The sequence below is a fragment of the Amia ocellicauda genome, chromosome 16 (assembly GCF_036373705.1).
Source record: "Amia ocellicauda isolate fAmiCal2 chromosome 16, fAmiCal2.hap1, whole genome shotgun sequence".
NCBI classification, from domain to species: Eukaryota; Metazoa; Chordata; class Actinopteri; order Amiiformes; family Amiidae; genus Amia; species Amia ocellicauda.
Window position 1 is genome coordinate 29,404,407 of NC_089865.1, and position 21,598 is coordinate 29,426,004.

Sequence of the window (21,598 nt, forward strand, 5' to 3'; positions counted from 1 at the left end):
CACTCTTTTTATGCTGCTTGAGTTAGGGCTATTGCCTACATTTTGAAACATCGCAACAATAGCCTACCAGTAGACTTTTAACATACCATGAAACTTTTCCTTTGTGTTATATTTGAATCTTTATATGCATCAGTTGTGACTACCAAAACATATAGGCGTGTCAGCACCTCCCAGGCCCTCCTCAAAGTCCTTTCCATGGACCATGGGTCATCAGGGTAGACAAGGCACTGGGTTGATGGCACCCCGGACAGCACCTTCTCCATCAGTCTCTTGAAGGTCGCGAGCGCCTTGCAGAGGGCAAAGGGCATGACATGGAACCGCCACAACCACCGCCTGGTGGAGAAGGCCATCTCAGGGTGCGCTTCAGAGGCCAATGCTACCTGTCTGTAGCCATTCTTGAGGTTGAGGGAGGAGAACCAAGAAGAGCCGGCAACCAGGTTCAGCGAGTCTTTGAGCATAACATCATTCAGGTGTTGGTAGTCCACACAGAACCTACATGTCCCATCTTTCTTTGGAACTAAGAGCACTGGTGAGGTCCAGGGGCTATAAGACATGAGCTGTTCTCATCTCCTCCAGGGATTGGTCAGCTGCAGCTTGGTGGGCTGGTAGGATCCATCAGGGCCATTGCTTTATGGGGCGCATGTCTCCTATTCCAATGTGGTGCTGGAAAATGAGAGTCCTCCCAGCAGTGGTAAGTAGTAAATCTGTGCGGAACTCCTACAGCAAGGCCCACACAGTTTGCAGCCCACACTTGCAGCATCCTTGACAGCGGGTAGGCTCTCCGGAGGCTGTACTGGTCACAGGACTTGGGTAGGCTGGGCAACATGGATCCTCAGGCAGCAACTTCCGGGTCTGAAGTAAAATGATCCAAGGTTCCTGGAACCAAGCCACCCTCAACTTGTGAAAGAAGGTACGACTGCCCACATCCATGCACATCCGGGTACAACCCTTCATGACAGCTTATTCACCACTGGCTGTGGTAAGAGCTACCTTTGCCGGTCAGGGTGTGTCAGGGTGACCATGGACCCAGTGTCCAGCAGGGCATAGCAGGGGGCACCATCCACTCGTAGCATCACGTTGCAATGAGGTTGCGCCTGAGGTGGCTTTGCTACAGTTGAGCATTGGACCTTCAGGAACAGATTCTGTTGACCTTAGGGGTGAGGTGGTTCGGGACAGCAGGCAGGGAAGAGGGCTTGGGACATTATTTGGGGCCGGTGGTGTACCTCCCACATCGGTCCCGTGTCGTTTCCCTGCAGCAGAGGAGGGGCGAGGTAGGAAGGAGGGTGCAACAGTTGTGAAGGAGGTGTCCCTGCTGTCAGCAGATGCGGGTCTCAGGCTTCTTGGGTAGGCTCAGGTCGCTTCCAGCCCCCGCTGACGGCTCCAGCTCCATGTAGCACATTGTGGTGCTTTGTATGAGGTGGGTACTGGCGTGGGGAAGGTGCTTAGCACTGGGGAGTGTTGGTTGTTCCCCAAGGATGACCTCCGCTAGCTTGGCACGGGCGAGGGCAGCATTGAGGCTCTGTGGCATATTGGGGCTGACTTGGATGATTGCGTACAGAGTCGGGGGTGAGGCCAAGCAGAAAGACATCGGTGGGAAGCCCTTCTTGTATGGCTGTGGTGAATTAAGTGTAACCTTGGTGGGCCAAGTAGCGGACATTCATAGCAAGCGGGCCAAGTGGCTCTCCGGGGCGGCTCATACCTGTCTAACCTTTTCTCCAATACAGTCATGCATTCATTGACAGTCTCATGGCTCATAGGTTGGAGTTTAATTATTGACAGCACAGTGCATTATCATTCTATGTTCAGTTCTTTGATAACATGTAACATTTGGGCTGCAGGCTCACCCATATCTCCACTTCCAGCATAGGCCATGTTTTCCTGATCACCTTGTGTCTAAATATGGCCAACCTTCTGCCCCCCTATATCAGGTTGCGTCCACGTGGCGTGTTCTGATCTGTCTGCTATGCCTGTGGTGCCCTCCTCCCATGTGTTGTGTTCCCGTCTCCATAATTTTCATCAACATGCATTGCATTAAGTCCTTAGTTTCTTGTCTCCCTCTGGCTTTCCTCTGTAGCCTGTCCAGTGTCTTTGGGACGCTTTTTCCCTGCAGGTAGATTCTTGACACAGCCTCCAGCCATTGCTCCTCTTTCTTTTTTGGTGGCGTCATCATTTTTTTTTTTTTATATAAATTTGCAAATGGCAAAGTGAGGTTTTAGTGGAGTTCCACAGGGATCAGTACTAGGGCCTTTGCTTTTTCTAATCTATATTAATGATCTGGACTCTGGGATAGTTAGCAAACTTGTCAAATTTGCAGATGATACTAAAATAGGCGGCTCAGCAGATACAATCTCGGAAGCACAGGTTATTCAAAGGGACTTAGATAATATACAGTTGTGGGCCGACACCTGGCAGATGTGGACAAGTGCAAGGTATTAGATGCAGGTAACATGCAGGTAACAAAAATGTCCACTATAATTACACTATGGGAGGAATAGAACTAGATGAAATAACGCATGAGAAAGACCTAGGAGTCTATGTGGACTCCTCACTTTCTCCATCCAAACAATGTGGGGAAGCAATAAAAAAGGCAAACAGAATGCTAGGGTATATTGTAAAAAGTGTAGAATTGAGAACAAGGGCAGTGATGTTCAGACTGTACAATGCGCTAGTTAGACCTCATCTGGATACAGTGGACAGTTCTGGGCTCCACACATCAAGAAAGATATCGCTGCTCTAGAGGCTGTTCAGAGGAGAGCAACCAGACTTATGTGATGTGGTTGAAGCTGAAAATTTGAGAACAATTAAAATCAGACTGGATAGGATCCTTGGATCACTTAGTTATTAATGGAAACCAAATGAGTACGATGTTGTTGGCAATCACAGAGGTCAGACGTTTCTTGTAGTTAGCCACCAGGTTTGCACACATCTCAGGAGGGATTTTGTCCCACTCCTCTTTGCAGATCCTCTCCAAGTCATTAAGGTTTCGAGGCGGACGTTTGGCAACTCAAACCTTCAGCTCCCTCCACAGATTTACAATGGGATTAAGGTCTGGAGACTGGCTAGTCCACTCCAAGACCTTAATGTGCTTCTTCTTGAGCCACTCCTTTGCTGCCTTGGCTGTGTGTTTTGGGTCATTGTCATGCTGGAATACCCATCCACGATGCATTTTCAATGCCCTGGCTGAGGGAAGGAGGTTCTCACCCAAGATTTGATGGTACATGGCCCCATCCATCGTCCCTTTGATGCAGTGCAGTGGTCCTGTCCCCTTAGCAGAAAAACGCCCCCAAAGCTTAATGTTTCCACCTCCATGTTTGACTGTGGGGATGGTGTTCTTGGGGTCATTCCTCCTCCTCCAAACACGGCGAGTTGAGTTGATGCCAAAGAGCTCGATTTTGGTCTCATCTGACCACAACACTTTCACCCAGTTCTCCTCTGAATCATTCAGATGTTGGCAAACTTCAGACGGGCCTGTACATGTGCTTTCTTGAGCAGGGGGACCTTGCGGGCGCTGTAGGATTTCAGTCCTTCACGGCGTAGTGTGTTACCAATTGTTTTCTTGGTGACTATGGTCCCAGCTGCCTTGAGATCATTAACAAGATCCTCCCGTGTAGCTCTGGGCTGATTCCTTACCGTTCTCATGATCATTGAAACTCCACGAGGTGAGATCTTGCATGGAGCCCCAGACCGAGGGAGACTGACAGTTATTTTGTGTTTCTTCCATTTGCGAATAATCGCACCAACTTTTGTCACCTTCTCACCAAGCTGCTTGGCGATGGTCTTGTAGCCCATTCCAGCCTTGTGTAGGTCTACAATCTTGTCCCTGACATCCTTGGACAGCTCTTTGGTCTTGGCCATGGTGGAGAGTTTGGAATCTGATTGATTGATTGCTTCTGTGGACAGGTGTCTTTTATACAGGTAACTCCCTTTAAGAGAGTGCTCCTAATCTCAGCTCGTTACCTGTATAAAAGACACCTGGGAGCCAGAAATTTTGCTGATTGATAGGGGATCAAAAACGTATTTCCCTCATTAACATGCAAATCAATTTATAACTTTTTTGAAATGCGTTTTTCTGGATTTTTTTTTGTTATTCTGTCTCTCACTGTTAAAATACACCTACCATTAAAATTGTAGACTGATCATTTCTTTGTCAGTGGGAAAACGTACAAAATCAGCAGGGGATCAAATACTTTTTTCCCTCACTGTACAAAAGTTCTCCCGGCAGCTCTAATACAGTCCTTGCAAAAGCCAGAATAGCTAAAGTACTGATCATTGTACTCTCATCAGTATAGAACATTTTCACTGATTAAGCGCCCACATGGGGGAGCTGGAGGGGTTAACAGAGCTGCATAGCCAACTGCCAAAAGTAGAGCAAGGCCTGGCAGAAAACAGCAAGAGGGCTGAGGCTGAGCTGCTGGAAAAGAGAGCAGGAGAAAAGGAGGCTGCTGGGCAGAGGAAACCAGGACAAGCGGTCACATTTTGTACTCATTCTTGTATCTGTCCCCTACCCATATCCTACCCATGAGACAACTAGCCCCCAGTCTCCCCTAAATGCTTACAATAAACCCAGTTTGTAGTTATATGCAGTCAATTCTAAATATACAACTCCAGATGATAAGGGGTAATTTGATGTGAAGCACGTTAAGCAAATCATATATGAGCTCTTCCAAATATTTATGGTCATGCAATACTTAATCAGCAGTAGCAGTATGGTTGCAACCTGTCCGATTTCATTGAGTGCCAGATTACAGCAATGCAAAGAAAAAATTGAATAAATAAAACTGCCAATGATTTATGCTTTGTGTCCAGCCTCCCATAACCCCACTGATTTGGCCTGGCCATAATTTCTAAATGCTTCCCACTCCTCCTGTATATCACGCCAAGCTCTTCCGAATTAATTTACGCTGGGGGAAACAGCTTTCACAAAACCATTAATGGAACACAGCAACACATAATTAAAATGCTTAGTGTTAGAAGTAATTAAGTGTGCTATCGGGGAATTTGCCAGGTTATTTTCCTGTAAAAGTTCCATCTCTGGGGGATTCACAGCAGAACCCTTTTAAGTACCAACGAGCTTAATAGTCTCTGAATTAAAATGCAACTTGCTCACAACTTGGAGCTTATTTAAAAGCTTTGTTCTGACACAGGAACGAAGCACCAGACAGACCGCTTTGTAGCGAGGGCTTCTCACTGCCATAGCTGGCCTGGTGTTTTTCATTTCATATCTCTCACAGCCGGCTGCACCCCAGCAGGGAGCATCGTTGAATTCACATGCAATTGAATTGACTGCTGGGGGAAGCAGGCGTTGCTGAGATCACAAATCATGGTTTAGAACATCGACCAATCTGTATTTCATTAAATGTGCATGTTTTACACTGTGTCATGATGTTTCCACTGCACAATTGTCTATTGCTGCTATTTTTTTATATTTTCTGAAGGAAAGGAAAAACAAACAAACATGCAAATGATACCTATTTGTTTTAACTTGATAATGATTTGTTAAAATAATTTATTCTTACAAAACAATGAACTTGGCTTTATTCCAGGCTACATTTAAGTGAGATGATTGCAGGCATATCTGTGTTGGTGTATTGTTGTAATCACTGCAACATTAGAAGATGAAAACACTTTCCTCTTCCTCAGACAAAATGGAAAATTCTGCATGTGATCGCTATTTTAATATTAACTATAAATTGTACCATTGCCCACTCTTGGAATTCAATTTCTGTACGTTACCAAAAATAACTACATTGTATCATCAGTGTACAGTGGCTATAGCCAGATACAGTAAATTTGCTTTGAACGCACTACCCAACTGTGGGACCTTACAGAGACAGGTGTATTTAATCTAAAATCATGTGAACCACTTTTATTGCACACAGATAGACTCCATTCAACTGAAGGCAGCTGGTTACCGGAGTTTATTTAGGAGTGTCATAGCAAAGGGGCTGAATACTTCTCTAATGAAGACTTTTGAGGTTTTTATTTCTATAGTATATTGATTTGTTTTTTCACCCCTCCAGTTTTCCCCATAATTAAAGTGTGGAGTAGGTTGTGTAAATCAAAGGGAGAAAAGTCCCATTTAAATGCATCACAATTTCCTATAGCCATTGTAATATCTATCCTCTCAATCTATCCTGATAAGTAATACCATTAATGTTGAAGAAAAACACAGACTGAAATAAGAACATTGACCATAGCTTTTTACTGATCCCATCCCTGGACACTGAGAAAAATCAGATTGCTTCTAAACTGAACTAAATGAACTTACAAACTGCGCATTGTATGTTGTATGTATAAGTGATGTTGCTAAGTAACTGTGACAGTATTATCAGACAATGTATGTATATAACAAAGATTAGTTTGAATAATTTGGTTCCTTCACTTTTTCCAGAGAGTAACTGTTTTTTGAAACTCTTCCCATAAAAGGCTAATCAATATTATGTGTTTGTTGTTAGTAATTTAACAAATTAGTGTGATTTATTCATTAACAGCGGATGGTAGCAAATTCCCAAAATGGTTATGCAAAACAGAAAGGAAAGAATAGCAATCAATAATGCAATTCCCCATGTAAGATCATTATACTTTAATGTGGATAATTAGGCAGAAATTTGAATTTAGCAAAGGATTAAGACTCCATTTAAACCTTCATTAATTTCACTTTGAAGGCAGCTTGAAATATCTGTCGTTTCTCAAAGTGTCTCAAAATGATGGGGCCAATTGGCAACTCTGTGTGCAGCAAGGAAGGCAGTCTGTCAGCAATGGGGAGTCTCTGCTGCAGGGAGGTCCTGAGGACAATAAACACTGAGGTGACAGACAGCACTACTGTAAAAAAAAGTGTCATCCACTCTAGACAGAGGTTATCGTGGGACCAGCAGTTGTCCTGCCCCAAATTTGCTATTTGACTAGAGAGCTGCCAGCTGACTATCTGGTTGATGGGAGGCTTCTCTTATTGCACGACGATTAGACGCCTCCAGCTATATATGGCTGTGAAGGCTTTTCCTTGTGGTTTAGTTTTGGACCTAAGATAAGTTGAGAGAACTAGAATCAGCAGTTTATATAACTATTTAGAGAGATGCCAACTCTGGAAAATTGGGAGAAAATTACTGTCCAGTTTTATTTCACTGACTTAGTAAATGAGAGGTTGTTTTAACATATTACCATTTAATCAAAATGTATAATTTAAGTTAAATCATAGGGCTGGTACATTAATATACACTCACCTAAAGGATTATTAGGAACACCTGTTCAATTTCTCATTAATGCAATTATCTAACCAACCAATCACATGGCAGTTGCTTCAATGCATTTAGGGGTGTGGTCCTGGTCAAGACAATCTCCTGAACTCCAAACTGAATGTCTGAATGGGAAAGAAAGGTGATTTAAGCAATTTTGAGCGTGGCATGGTTGTTGGTGCCAGACGGGCCGGTCTGAGTATTTCACAATCTGCTCAGTTACTGGGATTTTCACGCACAACCATTTCTAGGGTTTACAAAGAATGGTGTGAAAAGGGAAAAACATCCAGTATGCGGCAGTCCTGTGGGTGAAAATGCCTTGTTGATGCTAGAGGTCAGAGGAGAATGGGCCGACTGATTCAAGCTGATAGAAGAGCAACTTTGACTGAAATAACCACTCGTTACAACCGAGGTATGCAGCAAAGCATTTGTGAAGCCACAACACGTACAACCTTGAGGCGGATGGGCTACAACAGCAGAAGACCCCACCGGGTACCACTCATCTCCACTACAAATAGGAAAAAGAGGCTACAATTTGCACAAGCTCACCAAAATTGGACAGTTGAAGACTGGAAAAATGTTGCCTGGTCTGATGAGTCTCGATTTCTGTTGAGACATTCAGATGGTAGAGTCAGAATTTGGCGTAAACAGAATGAGAACATGGATCCATCATGCCTTGTTACCACTGTGCAGGCTGGTGGTGATGGTGTAATGGTGTGGGGGATGTTTTCTTGGCACACTTTAGGCCCCTTAGTGCCAATTGGGCATCGTTTAAATGCCACGGCCTACCTGAGCATTGTTTCTGACCATGTCCATCCCTTTATGACCACCATGTACCCATCCTCTGATGGCTACTTCCAGCAGGATAATGCACCATGTCACAAAGGTCGAATCATTTCAAATTGGTTTCTTGAACATGACAATGAGTTCACTGTACTAAACTGGCCCCCACAGTCACCAGATCTCAACCCAATAGAGCATCTTTGGGATGTGGTGGAACGGGAGCTTCGTGCCCTGGATGTGCATCCCACAAATCTCCATCAACTGCAAGATGCTATCCTATCAATATGGGCCAACATTTCTAAAGAATGCTTTCAGCACCTTGTTGAATCAATGCCACGTAGAATTAAGTCAGTTCTGAAGGCGAAAGGGGGTCAAACACAGTATTAGTATGGTGTTCCTAATAATCCTTTAGGTGAGTGTAGATGAAGATAAGCTTAATACAGCAGTGTTTCTTAACCCTGGTCCTTAAGTACTTAAGTACTGTGTCTGCAGGTTTTTGTGTCATCTGATCTGTAAATTATTTAATTGTAAGCTTAATTAAACTCAAATTACTTAATTGTACCATTCAAATTGTCACTTATTTGGAGATAGTTTGGTTAATTCTTTAATTAACTGAGAGCTCAGCTGGGGCAAAAATTCAGGAATGGGGACTCCCGGTTAGGGTTCTGAACTTTGGATCTAAGGGTTTCCAGTAACACTTTATATTGCAGTGTAATTAATAAATTATTAGTAGATAGTGTATGAAGCAGTTAGGAAGCATTAATAATTCAAATTAGTACATTATCAATAAACCTTTATAATATATGATTCATAACTTATTTTTTAAGTGAAACGTATGGTTTTGGGAGCTGCCAAAACACTATTTTGTTTCAATTTTATATTATAAATGTTAATCAAATCTTATAAAGGTTAATTGATAATGTATAAATGGAATTATTAAGGGTTTCTAACTGTTTTATATACTATTTACTAATAATTTATGAATGGAAATATAAAGTGTTACCAGCAGGTTTCCTGCTTTAATTGTATTCTGTAGAGCAGAGGTGTCCAACCCTGGTCCAGGAGGGCACCCAACTGTCACGAATGCTAAACGACGCATCTTTGACACAAGCAGGGTTGCTAGGGGGGTGAAATTATTGAAGGTTTTCAAAAGAGCTGCTGCATTGCATTGAAATATGAGCGATATAATCGTGTTAAAACTTTAGTTTTTAGCCATATTTTTACATTCGGGAGGAAATTGCAGTGAATAAATTGAAACGCAGATGCCTCTTAAAAAGCTGATCTATTACAGCAGAAATGCAGCTTTAATACAGCCACCTTGCTTCATTAAAAACATTAATCTTGCCATCTACAATATTGACGCCTTAAGGCTAATGCTTTATCTTTGCCATTTTTTGTTTGTTTCTATATTTTGAACCCTCACACTAAAATGCCAACGCACCACAAGACATCCCACACACACACACATTCTGTGTGAATCTTACTAAATGCATGCAGGGTTGTGAGGCAACAAAATAATGGAATTATTTTCATATTCAGTATGGATTCTTCAAGGGACCCTATATTTTCCTGTAATAGGAATCCTGCAGGATCTTCCCTGTGGAGTTTGGGAATTGTGTAGGATGTTTACAAGATTGTTTTCTTGCTTTGATTTTGGTGTGTGTGGGGTGGGGGGAGTGAGTGTGTGTTCATACATATATTAGATCTATAGTTTTATCCATCCAGTTACTGTGACTGGTTAATATATTGTTCTTTCACTGCCTATCATAATATCCTTCCTGCCAGAGACCAGATTAACAGCTGCATACAAAACACCTCTTAAAACAAGGGAGAGAAGCCCACCCAGTACCATGGGACAGTTCCATAACTGAGAGTAATTGATTCCACTACAAAATCAAACCCCACAGAACAACATGCAAACATATATGCCTCTGTAGCACATCACGTAAAAGACAGAAATATATACACCCTTCCACAATACACCAAAATCAACTGTAAGACAAGAGTGATGAACACAAAGATTGGAAATTTAAAATAACATTGGAGTAAATTTGAATTCATGAAGGGTAGATGTGTTTACACGTTTCGGTCAAAATCTCGGGAGAATCAGGTTTGCAGCCAAATCAATCCCAAAAACTGAAGAAAACACTGAAAACATGCTGAGAAAATTACAAAAGCAGACAAATTGCAACACCCACTTCAACCCCACAAAAACCCACATTTCTGTTGCAAATGTAGATGATCTTATCTTATATCTTTAAAACCGACCAGAGTGTGTATTTATGTGGGTTACAAGTCATCAGAGAAACGAGAAGTCACCTGACACCCATGGATTTCAAGTTATACTTTTGTGGCACTATTCTCTGTGCATGTAAAACACCTTTTCCAAGAGTCTCTTGTGACAACAACACAGGGAGCTGTATGCAGGGACTAATTTACATATGAACTCCATTATTTCCGCTTCATTTGCATTACATCTTGTTTAAAGCAATTATTTCCAAGTAAAACGTATGCAGCTTGACGTGACCAAAATATCTCACGTATGATTTGGTCATGTAAACTCAGCCATTATCTACGCCTGACATTGTGCGTGGAGACAATACCTTGTTTCCAGCATACCATATTAAATGGCTCTGTTTAAAACCAAGGCTGCTATTTTAAACCACTGATTAGGCCTAGATGACATATTTGTGCAAAACAGCAGTTTCTCTCTGATGCATCATGAGCCAGAACAGCAATTTTATGTCCCTTTTTTTTGGAGGCTGCCCATGGATGTAATGGAACTATAGAACTAGGAAATAAAACAGTGAGAATATGCTTTAGGTCTTGTACTAGATTTGTCATGGTCAGTTTCCAAGCAATACCCAGCAGCAATAGAAAATAAATAGAATGCTCAATCACAAGCAAAGAGGGGCGAATGGAAAACTTCAGTGTAACTACCATAGCAAATTGAATATACAACTCTGCTTTCCACATCATTTAAAGGACACAGAAACTTCACAGAAAGTCCAGTGAAGAACAGCCTCTTCCTGGATTTCAAGGGTGGCGGTTATGAAGCTTCATAAGGAGCAAATAAACAAGGCTGACCCGTGGCCTGCTCTTTCAGAGTGGGACAGCCAGCAGAAAGCAAGGATGTTAATGGAATCTTGTCAGAAGCACATTTTTGCAGCTGCATTAGAAGGCGCTTTTGTGAACAGAATTATGAATGCATGGAATAAATAACCAAGCTAGCTTATGGAAAACCCAGGCGCTGGGATCTTTCTCAAATAGACCTGACAGCGTGATTGATTTGTTTAGGGCTCATGGAAATGGTGATCTGTGACTGGCTGAGGAGACTTACAGTGCTCTGATGCTCAGATGCAGTGGCCCAAGTTCTGCAGAGCCCCAATCCAAGTAAACCCTAAATCACCACTTTCTAAAGAATAGCAGTAGATGTTATTTCTTTATCAGTTCATCATGTAGGCCTAAGTTATTAAGGGGACTCTAGTTTTCAGGGGCTGAACGGTATCCACTGTTTTCCAAATGATCTTCACATGTTCTCCTTTTAATTGTGTTCAGTTCCCAAGTATGAGACATTGTTGCGTTCTCAGCTTAGTAGAAAGTAATCATAGCACAAGCAGAATATGACCTCTGACACAATGCATTTCCCACTACTTATTTTAATGAAGCACAGAATTATGGTTTGGCTATACTAGAACCAGCAATAAATAGTAACATTCTTCATATTCTTAAAAGTTGTGTTCCCTATTAAGTGAATACAGTACAACATAAAATAACTACCAACATAATTATTGATGAAGTCTGAAGACCATCTAAGACCAAGATAACAGCAAGAGTCTTTCTGCAGGTTAGTTAACGGTCATTTACACAAACTGACCGGCAACTCAAATCTATTAACAATCACACACCTGACAGCTGTAAAATTAAGTACTGCATGGTGACTTTTAGGCAGCTGTGGTTTACTACCTAATGGAAACCAGTCATCAAATGCTTGGATTAAATTTGCGATTGGCAGGTGGGTTTTAATAGAAGTTGGTTCACTGTGGATTGTAAATGAGATTCAGTTTGGCGGCAGTCAGTCAGCTTGAACACATTTGCTTATAATCTGAGTTTGAGTTGTATCTGGTATTTCATGTTTTTCCAAAGACGTTCATGATGAGACTCTTACCTCCTCATAGCCCAGGTGTCTTTGCTTCAGACCTGTAGAAGACAAGGAAAAACTCAATTAGGAGTAGTTATTTATCTGATGCACTATATGGAGGCACACATGAATCAGTTCTCACCCTGTGCCAAGTGGACAGATTTGATTGCATGGTGAGAAGTTAAGTTAACACATAGCAGCATCAAGATGCAAAGGTCAAGACCACTGCATGGAAGGGATTCCTTTGCTGATTGACTTTTGGTGGCATTGTGGCGCTTTCACATAACAGAGTGTGTTTTGCTTTTTGTAGAATAAAATAAAGACACCATTAGCAGAGCAGTTTATAAATGAGAAATGTGGAAGCAGTTATAATGACTAACTGGGATCAAAGTTGAAGTATTGAAGTCAGCTTTAATTATCTGCATGCTGAGTATTGGCACATGGATTGTATTGGAAGCAATGGAAGCCTCCACTGATTTTATCAGATCTCAGGAGCTACACGAGGCTGGGCCTGGTATGTATTTGAACGTAAGGTGCCATGGAAAACCAGCTCTTCATTATACAGCTGAATACTGGTTCAAGTGGTCAAGATGAATATGCCCTTCAGCCAGTGACTGAAGACACACATAAACCCAGACAGACTGCAGTTCTCCAGAAACAGGGCTGCAGACCACCAGTCTACTTGTTGTGTGCTTTGCGGTCAGAGAAATGCCTATTTGTGTTCCAACCCAAAATACAATAGCAGGTTCAGCTGTACTCTACTTTGTTGTGAACTGCTTCCAGGCCCTTGGCTCTGATGTTTAAGCAGCTGCTCAGAACCCTCCTCCTAACACACTGAAATGTAGTGACACAAGCTTGGCTCAAATCTGTAGCAGGTGTGCTTTCTCTGTTTAAAAGTACACGTGATCAGTTCTCCGCTTCTATAAACTGGGAATGCAGTTGGGGTTTAATAATATTTCTTGATGTGGTTGCTAGTTTTCTTCGTGTTGAGTAATTTCATTCATACTCGAGACCGACTGTGAAAAGTAACATCTGAATTGATGAGGTTTATATTGATCTACTCCAGTAGATACAATTCTTGTATTCCCTTGAGTATGAGCAGTGAAGGACGATAACATCACCTACCATGCTGAAAAACAAATGTTCCAAATATGATATATTTAATTATGATTGATCGATAGAGATCACCATAGTCAAAACACTGAGCGTACAGAATAGTGAGAATGTTACCACTATTCTCAAAAGCAATCAAAGCTAATTAAAATAATCCTGTGTCTTTCTACATAAATTCCATTACTTCACTTTCTGAAATGATTACTCACCCAGCTGAGATGTGACTCCAATTTAGTTTCATAACATTTCAGACCTCAGATGGTGCATTTCAAGTGTTTTCTTCCACTATGCTGAATTCCCTTACAATTGCACCTGTGAGACCCATATAGGAAGAACTAGATATATTTCATATGAACATAGTTAGGATTTGTAATAGTGTTGCATAACTTGCACCCCTCAGACACCTTCCATACAGTAGGGAAGGACAAAGTAAAATAAATCATCCATTTTAATAATGCTGGTCTGACTCCCCTCAAGACTCCTTAGGGTTGTTGTTGTTATTATTATTATTATTATATTTGACTCACATTCGAGAAGCTGCTGTAAAATGTTACAGATTTCTTACAGAAAGTGCTTTTATTTCTCTACAATTTGCATGAAGGTGGCATTGCCTGGACTTGTTAAAACCTTTGCCTGAGAAAACTCATCTTTTACTCTTTTCATAAAACATCCGCAACATGGTTTTGTGACGAGCAAGGCTCTGTCCCAGGCGTTGTGTTAGCTGTGCTCTCTCTCAAGGAGGCAGGTGTTTCTGCTGATTGCCTGTGCTTGCAGACTGATGATCTCCAGATGGTATTAGCCAGTCAGGTAGTCAGCGCAGTGCCGCTACGGAGAATTGTCTGCTTATTTGGTAGACAGAATCGGCCTTAAAGGGTGATCGCAACAAGCATCTACCACATCGGTGTCTTAATTGGTTGTAATTTGTTAGTTTTGTTTTTTGGCCACTTGGTTTAGTATTCTTCTTCTCTTTCACCTGTTTTTCCATTTGTTTGCCAATCAACTTTTTAATCTGTTTTGAAGACAATAAGAAGTGAAGAAGCTCTTCCGCTTCTCACTGATGTATCAGCAAGCTTGAATGTACTTTTCATGAAATAACAGTTACTGTAATGTAGTTTTAAACCCATCTTTTATAAGGGCCAGGCTGCTGTATAATGCCTGTGACTGCTGGGAAAATCCCGGCATAAATTCCCAGTCTGTAACTGAGGCAGTGGACAGTAAAATAAAAGCTTGTAAATCATGATTCTTATATTCACCATCCATGGCATTCCTGTGACTATTGCTCTTGTATGTCTTTCACCAACTTCAACAACACTTAATTCTGTTCTTAGTGGCAATCTAACTTGTGATGAAATCCACCCATACCAGTGTCTCACTACAAAGACACTGAGCTTGAAATGCAGCAACTGTAGTGATGTAAGACAATAGGTAAGGCTGGGATAGTACACTAGGGGTCGCTATGTTTTTTGTTACCATACAGCTTTGCAGAGTGGAACTAAAATGCATCGCCATTGTGTTTCCCTAGGTAAATAAATAAAATGAATTAAAGATTACGGTCGGCCTCTTCCTTTTTAAGATATAACAGCATTTTTTTAAACTACCATACGTATAACCTAGAAAACAATTAATTATAGGCCACTGTTACAGTCATGGAACAATTAAGGTTTGCTCTTTGGAACGGAGCTGTCTAAGTAAATTACATTGAATACAAAATTGTTAGCCAGGAATCAGTAACACGATTATTGTCATGGAAACAAACCCTGCCTAGCAATGCAAGCTCACAGACAGTAAAGAGAGCTTCTGATTTTGTGGAGAATTTGAACTCCAAGCACATTCTCTGATACTGTTCTTAACAGTGCATTCTGCAAATCATTGTCTTTGAACCTGCAGGCTAGGGATTTATATATATATATATATATATATATATATATATATATATATATATATATATATATATATATATATAAATTATGATACAAATATATTGTATTTATTTTGTTAGTTAATCTTTATTTATACAGGGAATTGAATTCTCATTTTCAATAACAACCTGGCAATAAAGTGAAGCCCAGAGGAAATATTTAAACAAAAATGGAATACTCTTCTGTGTTGCGATCTATTTAAAATTGTACTACATTGATCTTCTCCACCTGACACAATTATATTCAACCTAGAGGAGTGTTTTCAGACTGTGTACTGTATATATTAAAAATATATGTTTCTTCCATATGGGAGGATAATTCCCAGTGCTTCTATAACTGCAGGCCAGTGTACTGTATGTGGTTTTATTTCATGGAGCAGTAAAAGCGGAAAAGTGGAACAGAGTTGAGGAGACGTTGCCTCAAGGTTGTGGCGGCTGAAGACTGGGCCGGAGAGCAATCAAACTGGGCTCTGCTCTTGAAATCAAATCCCCAAACTTTTATAATGGTGCTAAAGCATCTCTGACGGACCCTAACCCCTTCACTTGAGCTGTTTTCAATCTGCGTATGGGGTTTGAGGATAGAAAAGTTTTCACACGTGTAAAAGTAAGCCTGGGATATAGAGAGGGCTGTACTGACTGTAGGGCTTGTACATGTGACTGAAAAGATAAATAAGGATGAGCATAATATTTTAGCGACCTGTGATATTTAGTGGGAATTCATTATGAGTCTCCGGACCTTATTTTGAACCATCAATATATCTGAAGGTCCAAAATAGACAACAAGGGCTCCATAGTGACTCTTGTACTCTTATAGAAGTTTACTCTGGTATATTTACCATAGTGTTTTGCACTTTTAGCACAGTTTTATTATAATTGTACCATAAGTTTACAGTGTTTTTAAGATGTGTTCACTGTATTTACAGATGTCAGAGGAACAAAGTGAGCCCCTTGTGCCCCTGCTTGAAGAGAAGTTGGCTGTAGTAGCGCTGAAGGGCAGGTGGTAGCAGTGTATTTGCAGCATACTCAAACTCTTTTATAGTTTTCGCAAATTCAGCTGTCATTGCTTTATTTGTCAGGCAATGCAGAAAAACACATTTCAGCACATCTTCTTTTCCCTAGAGTTGTGCCTTTGCTTATTTTAACTCTGAAGTGAAGAGCTGATATGGCTGTATGAAGAATGGGTGCACTGCCAAAGTCTTTTTTTTTTAATCCAGCTGGGACTCCATATTCGTCAAGTCTGGTGTCAGTGGAGCTTAAACTGTTGACATCTGTTAGTGTTACAATCCACCCTAAATTAAGTCATAACCAATCCCAATACCAGGCCGACCTGTAATATTCTGTGGACTGCATTTGAACTCAAAACTCAAGACTTCTCAGAGCTTTGTGAATGCAGTTTAAAACCCTAGAGGTGAGATGTTGGAACAAACGTCAACAGCAGTCAGAGTAGTCAGTGTTTGCAGTCATTTGGGAGTAATGGATACAAACAGAAAAATGTACAATTAGCTCCCCTACAGAATTACAAAAGTTCCAAAATCCCATTTCAATAACTGCTACACAATAACTTATTGAAAATGATGATTTTGCATTTTGATATACAGGTTTCAGTGGCTATATATTTACATATTCAGATAATTGTGAATGCTGTCTAAAATATTAAGTGATAAATTGAAACAACCAACCCCAGGTTATCAGTGTGTGCAGTCTTTTAGGAGTGATGAAAAAGGCACAGAAAAAACAGGACAATTCATCACCAGCCATGCATTACCACAATTCAGCACCACCAGTTCATCACAGACAATAAGTCACCGACAATTCCTCACATTAAAAAACTTGTGACCAACAAGTTTTCTGTTAGCAAGCACTATTAAGGCCACACTATATCATAAAATTAGCGGTGCTAAAAATAAATAGCGCTATAATAAATAATACATTACATATACAGTACAAATTCACTTACAAATTACAGTACTTGTATAAATACAACATCAATAGAGCTACTGATACATCACGAATAACAGATACACTACGAATTAAATTCAATTAAAGTAACCCGGTCACTTATTAACTGTCTCGTTTGATTCAGGTCGACTACTTCTTAATGTCCGATAACGATCCCAGACAGCATTTAGTATGTCCAGTTACCCACGCCAGATGTAGTTTTCAACTCTCGCAGACTTTCGTCATTCTGGCCAGAATCTGCGCAGCATTTGACCATTTAGCCAATGACTGTTCAGACTTTCCGCAGAGTCTGCGCACAATGACGACGGTCTGCGTGTCGCACAACATGTAAACACGGCGACGGAGTGGTGCATTCTGGGCATTGTAGTTTTCTGTAGGAAGTCTGCTTGTTACAGGCATGTTACTGCAGTTATCGGTAAAACACGGTTGAGTTTAAAGAGCCGAAAAAACGACAGCTTCTGTGGGTAACTTTATTTAATAAAAGGTTGTTTTGGAATCGTTGTAGGAAATGAAGACGTGTTCGATGATAAAGTGTAAGGGAAGTATGCATGCATGAGTGAATGCATAGGGATGGACATGCATGGGTAACTAATTTGGAGTTCAGTACTGGGTATACGAGTGCATAAGTATGCTAACTCTTTAATAAGTATTTATGATGGCAGACAAAATAGGCTAATGACCTAGAAACCGTACTGTGTACTATAATGCAAAACAATAATTCATAAAGAACAGGGAATGAAAAGGTGGGAAAGGGCATGCAGATTACCGCCTTGGAGCCACTGATTTGAGATCTGCAAGATACAACATGAAAGCAGAGCCTTTGCAACATTAGGCACAACCTCAGCAAGAGGCTGCGCGCAGACTGAGTTGCTCTGACTGCTTTGATTGATGAAGAGATTCAAAGCGATTGTAATTCGTCGTGGGCAGACAGAGAAATGCAATGTATTTCCCATCTGAGAGCAGCCTCATTAGCATTCCGGCTCAGCTCCTGCAAAACAGCTGGAGCTGCGCTGGATTATGTGCATGTTAATGCCTGATGCAGGACATCAAGTCAGGGGGGAGATGAGCAGTTGCGTTTCATGTAAAGGGCTCAATCTGCACTGGCTGCGATTGTTCTCTGCTTTTTGAAAATGGCTTTTATAGTCCAGTGAATAATGTCTCTTGAAAGGACACTGTGATTGAAGGAATGGAGGTGTGAAAACGTGCAACAAAAGAAAAAGGTGAGTTACTCAGAAAATGGAAAGACATGCATAGGGAGATGGGCTGTCACTTTTCACTGCAGCAGAAATGCCAAATGGGGTGCAAAAGGTGTTATTGATTTAAATATAATTTCATATATGGGAGTTCAATATAATAGTAATAGCTGATTTTCATTTCTTAAAATTGCATCCACTCGATGAATACTATACTTATCTTTTCTAGCTTACATAAATATGTACTGGTTGTCCTCTCTATAGTGTCACCTGTTAACCCCACTGCAATACAACTAAGAAAGAATCAGAAGAAAGTATTAATTGACATTAAAATTGATTGCCTTTCTCCAAAGAAAAGGTACAGGGGTTATATCATCCGGACATTTTACTGGGAACCTCTCTCAACATAATTCCCTATCATTACATTTCTGAGCTCTTTCATTCTTTCTTTTTCCATGATTCTTGTTCACATGTAGGCCACATCAACTCTTTGTGAGAACTGCAAATTACAACCTCTACCCCATCTCGATTCAATTTGATTGTCAAGAGCCAAGGTTTACTACTTATAAATAAAAATGCCATAGAGTACAGGTGTGTAAGTGGAATGGAGGATAAATCAAAGTTTTGATTGGGTCCAGGCCTTAGTCTGGCTGTGTGTTTTGGGCCATTATCATATTCAAAATCAACTTCACCCACCAGTTGCCCTCCTGAAGGTATAGAATCCTGATTTTCATAGCCCTCCAATCTGCAGGTTTTGCACAAGAAAAAAAGATTGTGTGGCCTCTCCAAAGGCAAAATAATGGAACATTTTAAGAGCTTATTGCTTAGTGTGCATTTAAAATCAATGCAGGACCATAGAGAGAACAATTAGACTGTTCTTGCATAGTCCAGCAGATATGATAGATCTCTTTATATTAGCACATGTGTAAAGGAATCCCCACTGGAGAATCAATATGATGCAAAGAGGCCCTAGGGGGCCAGATGTAGATTTCTCAAGAGGATCACTTAAGAGGATTCCTAAAAGGGTTATTAGTTGAAGAATTCCTATTGACCCAAAACCTAATCAGCGGAAAGTGTGCCTGGGTTGTAGGGGACTGAAGGACACTCGACTACAATTCAGTCTGCCCACATGTCGGTTACAGAGGGGATATTGGCATATATTGGACACTGGATTAAAAGTCGATCTTTATGAACAAGATAAAAGAGGAAACAGGACTAGAAGAGAGCTTGTGTTGCTTGTGCAATTTTTGCTAAAGATGTACTGGCTTTCCTAAGCAGTGTTTATGGTTGTAATGAGGCAGCTTTACATTTTGATTAAGAAGAAAGATATCCTCCATCAGCTTATGAATACATGCTGCTGAAATCAGATAGTTTAAAGATGGGATAAATATGACAACTAGAGTATACAATATGATTAATTGAATGTAATAATGATTGTTCATGAAACTATACCTATTTATCTATATATCTGTTTATCTTCCTTTCTTGCTTTCTATCTATCTTTCTATTACTGCATAAGGATATTCAACTTAATAAAAACGTATTAATGATATGTAACTGCTTATCAATGTTATTATTAGTATATGAATATTAATTACTAAATAACAAGTATATTGTACTATATATTACTGCTTATTAATAATAAAATAACTAGCATTTACCATTCCTAATCCTGTAGCAGCCCACACATTCACATGCACCAAATGCTGCTATATTGTAATACAGTATATGGTATTTTTAGAGACAGGTTTGTAAAGATATTGTTCTGTTTGGGAAGCTTTTTCTCTGACCATAGGTATTGCTCACCGCTGGCTGGGTTCAGCTTCCACAAGAAGGCTTCCGTTACCCCAACAGCAATGTTGCATAGGCAATTGAATAACTCTCACTACATATTTTTAAATTATTATTATTTCTCCCTCTACGGCTGTGATCAGGTTTATTTAAAAATCACATCAAGCTGTGGCTGCTCTCTCTCTGTCTCACTTTCAGCCTGCCACCTCAACTTATAAATCCAACTTGATGGTTCCCTTTTACAAAGAACAGAGTGTCTTGGAAAAACTGCGCTTTGCACTGATTGGTCTTTTTCCTTCAACAAAAATAATAATAATAATAATATATATACATATCATTATATACATCGATATATATCATATACATAATAAGATATATCATAATAAGAACAATACAGATTAAATCTGACAAGAATGTGTTACTGCCTGAGCACATAAAACCCCCCAAGCAATTATATAATTACAGTAGGTGGTGCATCAGAAGGTTTTTTTCATTACCTGTCACCAGGAATGGATGCACTTTGCAAAATGTGCTGCACTGTTCTGAAATCACACAGCACGGCACAGTGTCTGATACGGATGCAGCTCCCTTACATCCATCTCTAACAGCAGTTCAAAAACACATTTATTCCTCTGTTTTTCTGAGCACAGCTCCCCCCATAAGACCCCTCACCCATGCCGCTGTGTGCTCATTAAAGCATTAATAAGGTAAGAAATGTTTTTTGCTCACCTAAGCGGGTAAATGCCTCTGTAGCAACCTGCCTCAGGTTCTGCATGCTGTAGCGCTCAGCCCAGGTCTGGCACTCACTCCCCTGTTGGCATGATCAGCACTTTCCCAGATCGCCACATATTATTCACGCCTGCAGGATAATCATTTGTTCCTTTTACTGAGATGGCAGATACAAATAGTTTTTTCTTTTTTTTTCCTTGCAGGAGCAGATCTGCAGAATTCCTGGCGCTGTCTTCCTGTGCTCTGGTGAGGGTGCTGCGTACTGCTGCTCGTGGCAAGTTGAAATCCAATCAGCGCAAGCATTAGGGCTCGCTGTCTTGTTTTGAAATTCACAGTCCACACAAAGCAAGCTGTTTCAGTGTTAGTGTTAACATCAGGGTACTGTGTGTGTGTATATATATATATATATATATATATATATGTGTATTCTGCTGTAATGCAAATAATAGGTTACATATATGCCTAACAGACAGACAACAGAGTTGCATTCAAATTTCAGCAAGTCCCTCAATACTGAAACAAGTGATTCCTGTTAATGTACTTTGTTGTCTTCGCAGCCAGGTAACCCAACATATTTTGATATATCTTTGGCCATAATCCAGCAGAGTGAAATTTGGCAGCAGGAGTGATGCAAGGACACAAACACTCCGTCCCACGTAGTTTTCCGCAAATTCAGGACTTGTGTGTAAGATATCCATCGCTTTTCCTTTTGCAAATGTAGCCAACTTTTATAAATGCA

The 21,598-nt window shown here is 40.6% G+C and overlaps 1 protein-coding gene across 1 annotated transcript in view; it reads right to left on the reverse strand.

The window, feature by feature from the left end:
- The window catches only part of cdk15 (cyclin-dependent kinase 15), an 86,091-nt gene extending 64,978 nt beyond the window's left edge, over window positions 1–21,113 (reverse strand). Inside the window, exons 1-2 of the mRNA XM_066688167.1 lie at window positions 20,860–21,113; window positions 12,184–12,215 (exon numbers count right to left, since the gene is read on the reverse strand). Coding sequence (XP_066544264.1) covers window positions 12,184–12,215; window positions 20,860–20,905 — 78 coding nt within the window. The 5' untranslated portion in view covers window positions 20,906–21,113. The remainder of the gene's footprint in view (window positions 1–12,183; window positions 12,216–20,859) is intronic.
- Window positions 21,114–21,598: the final 485 nt, after the last annotated feature.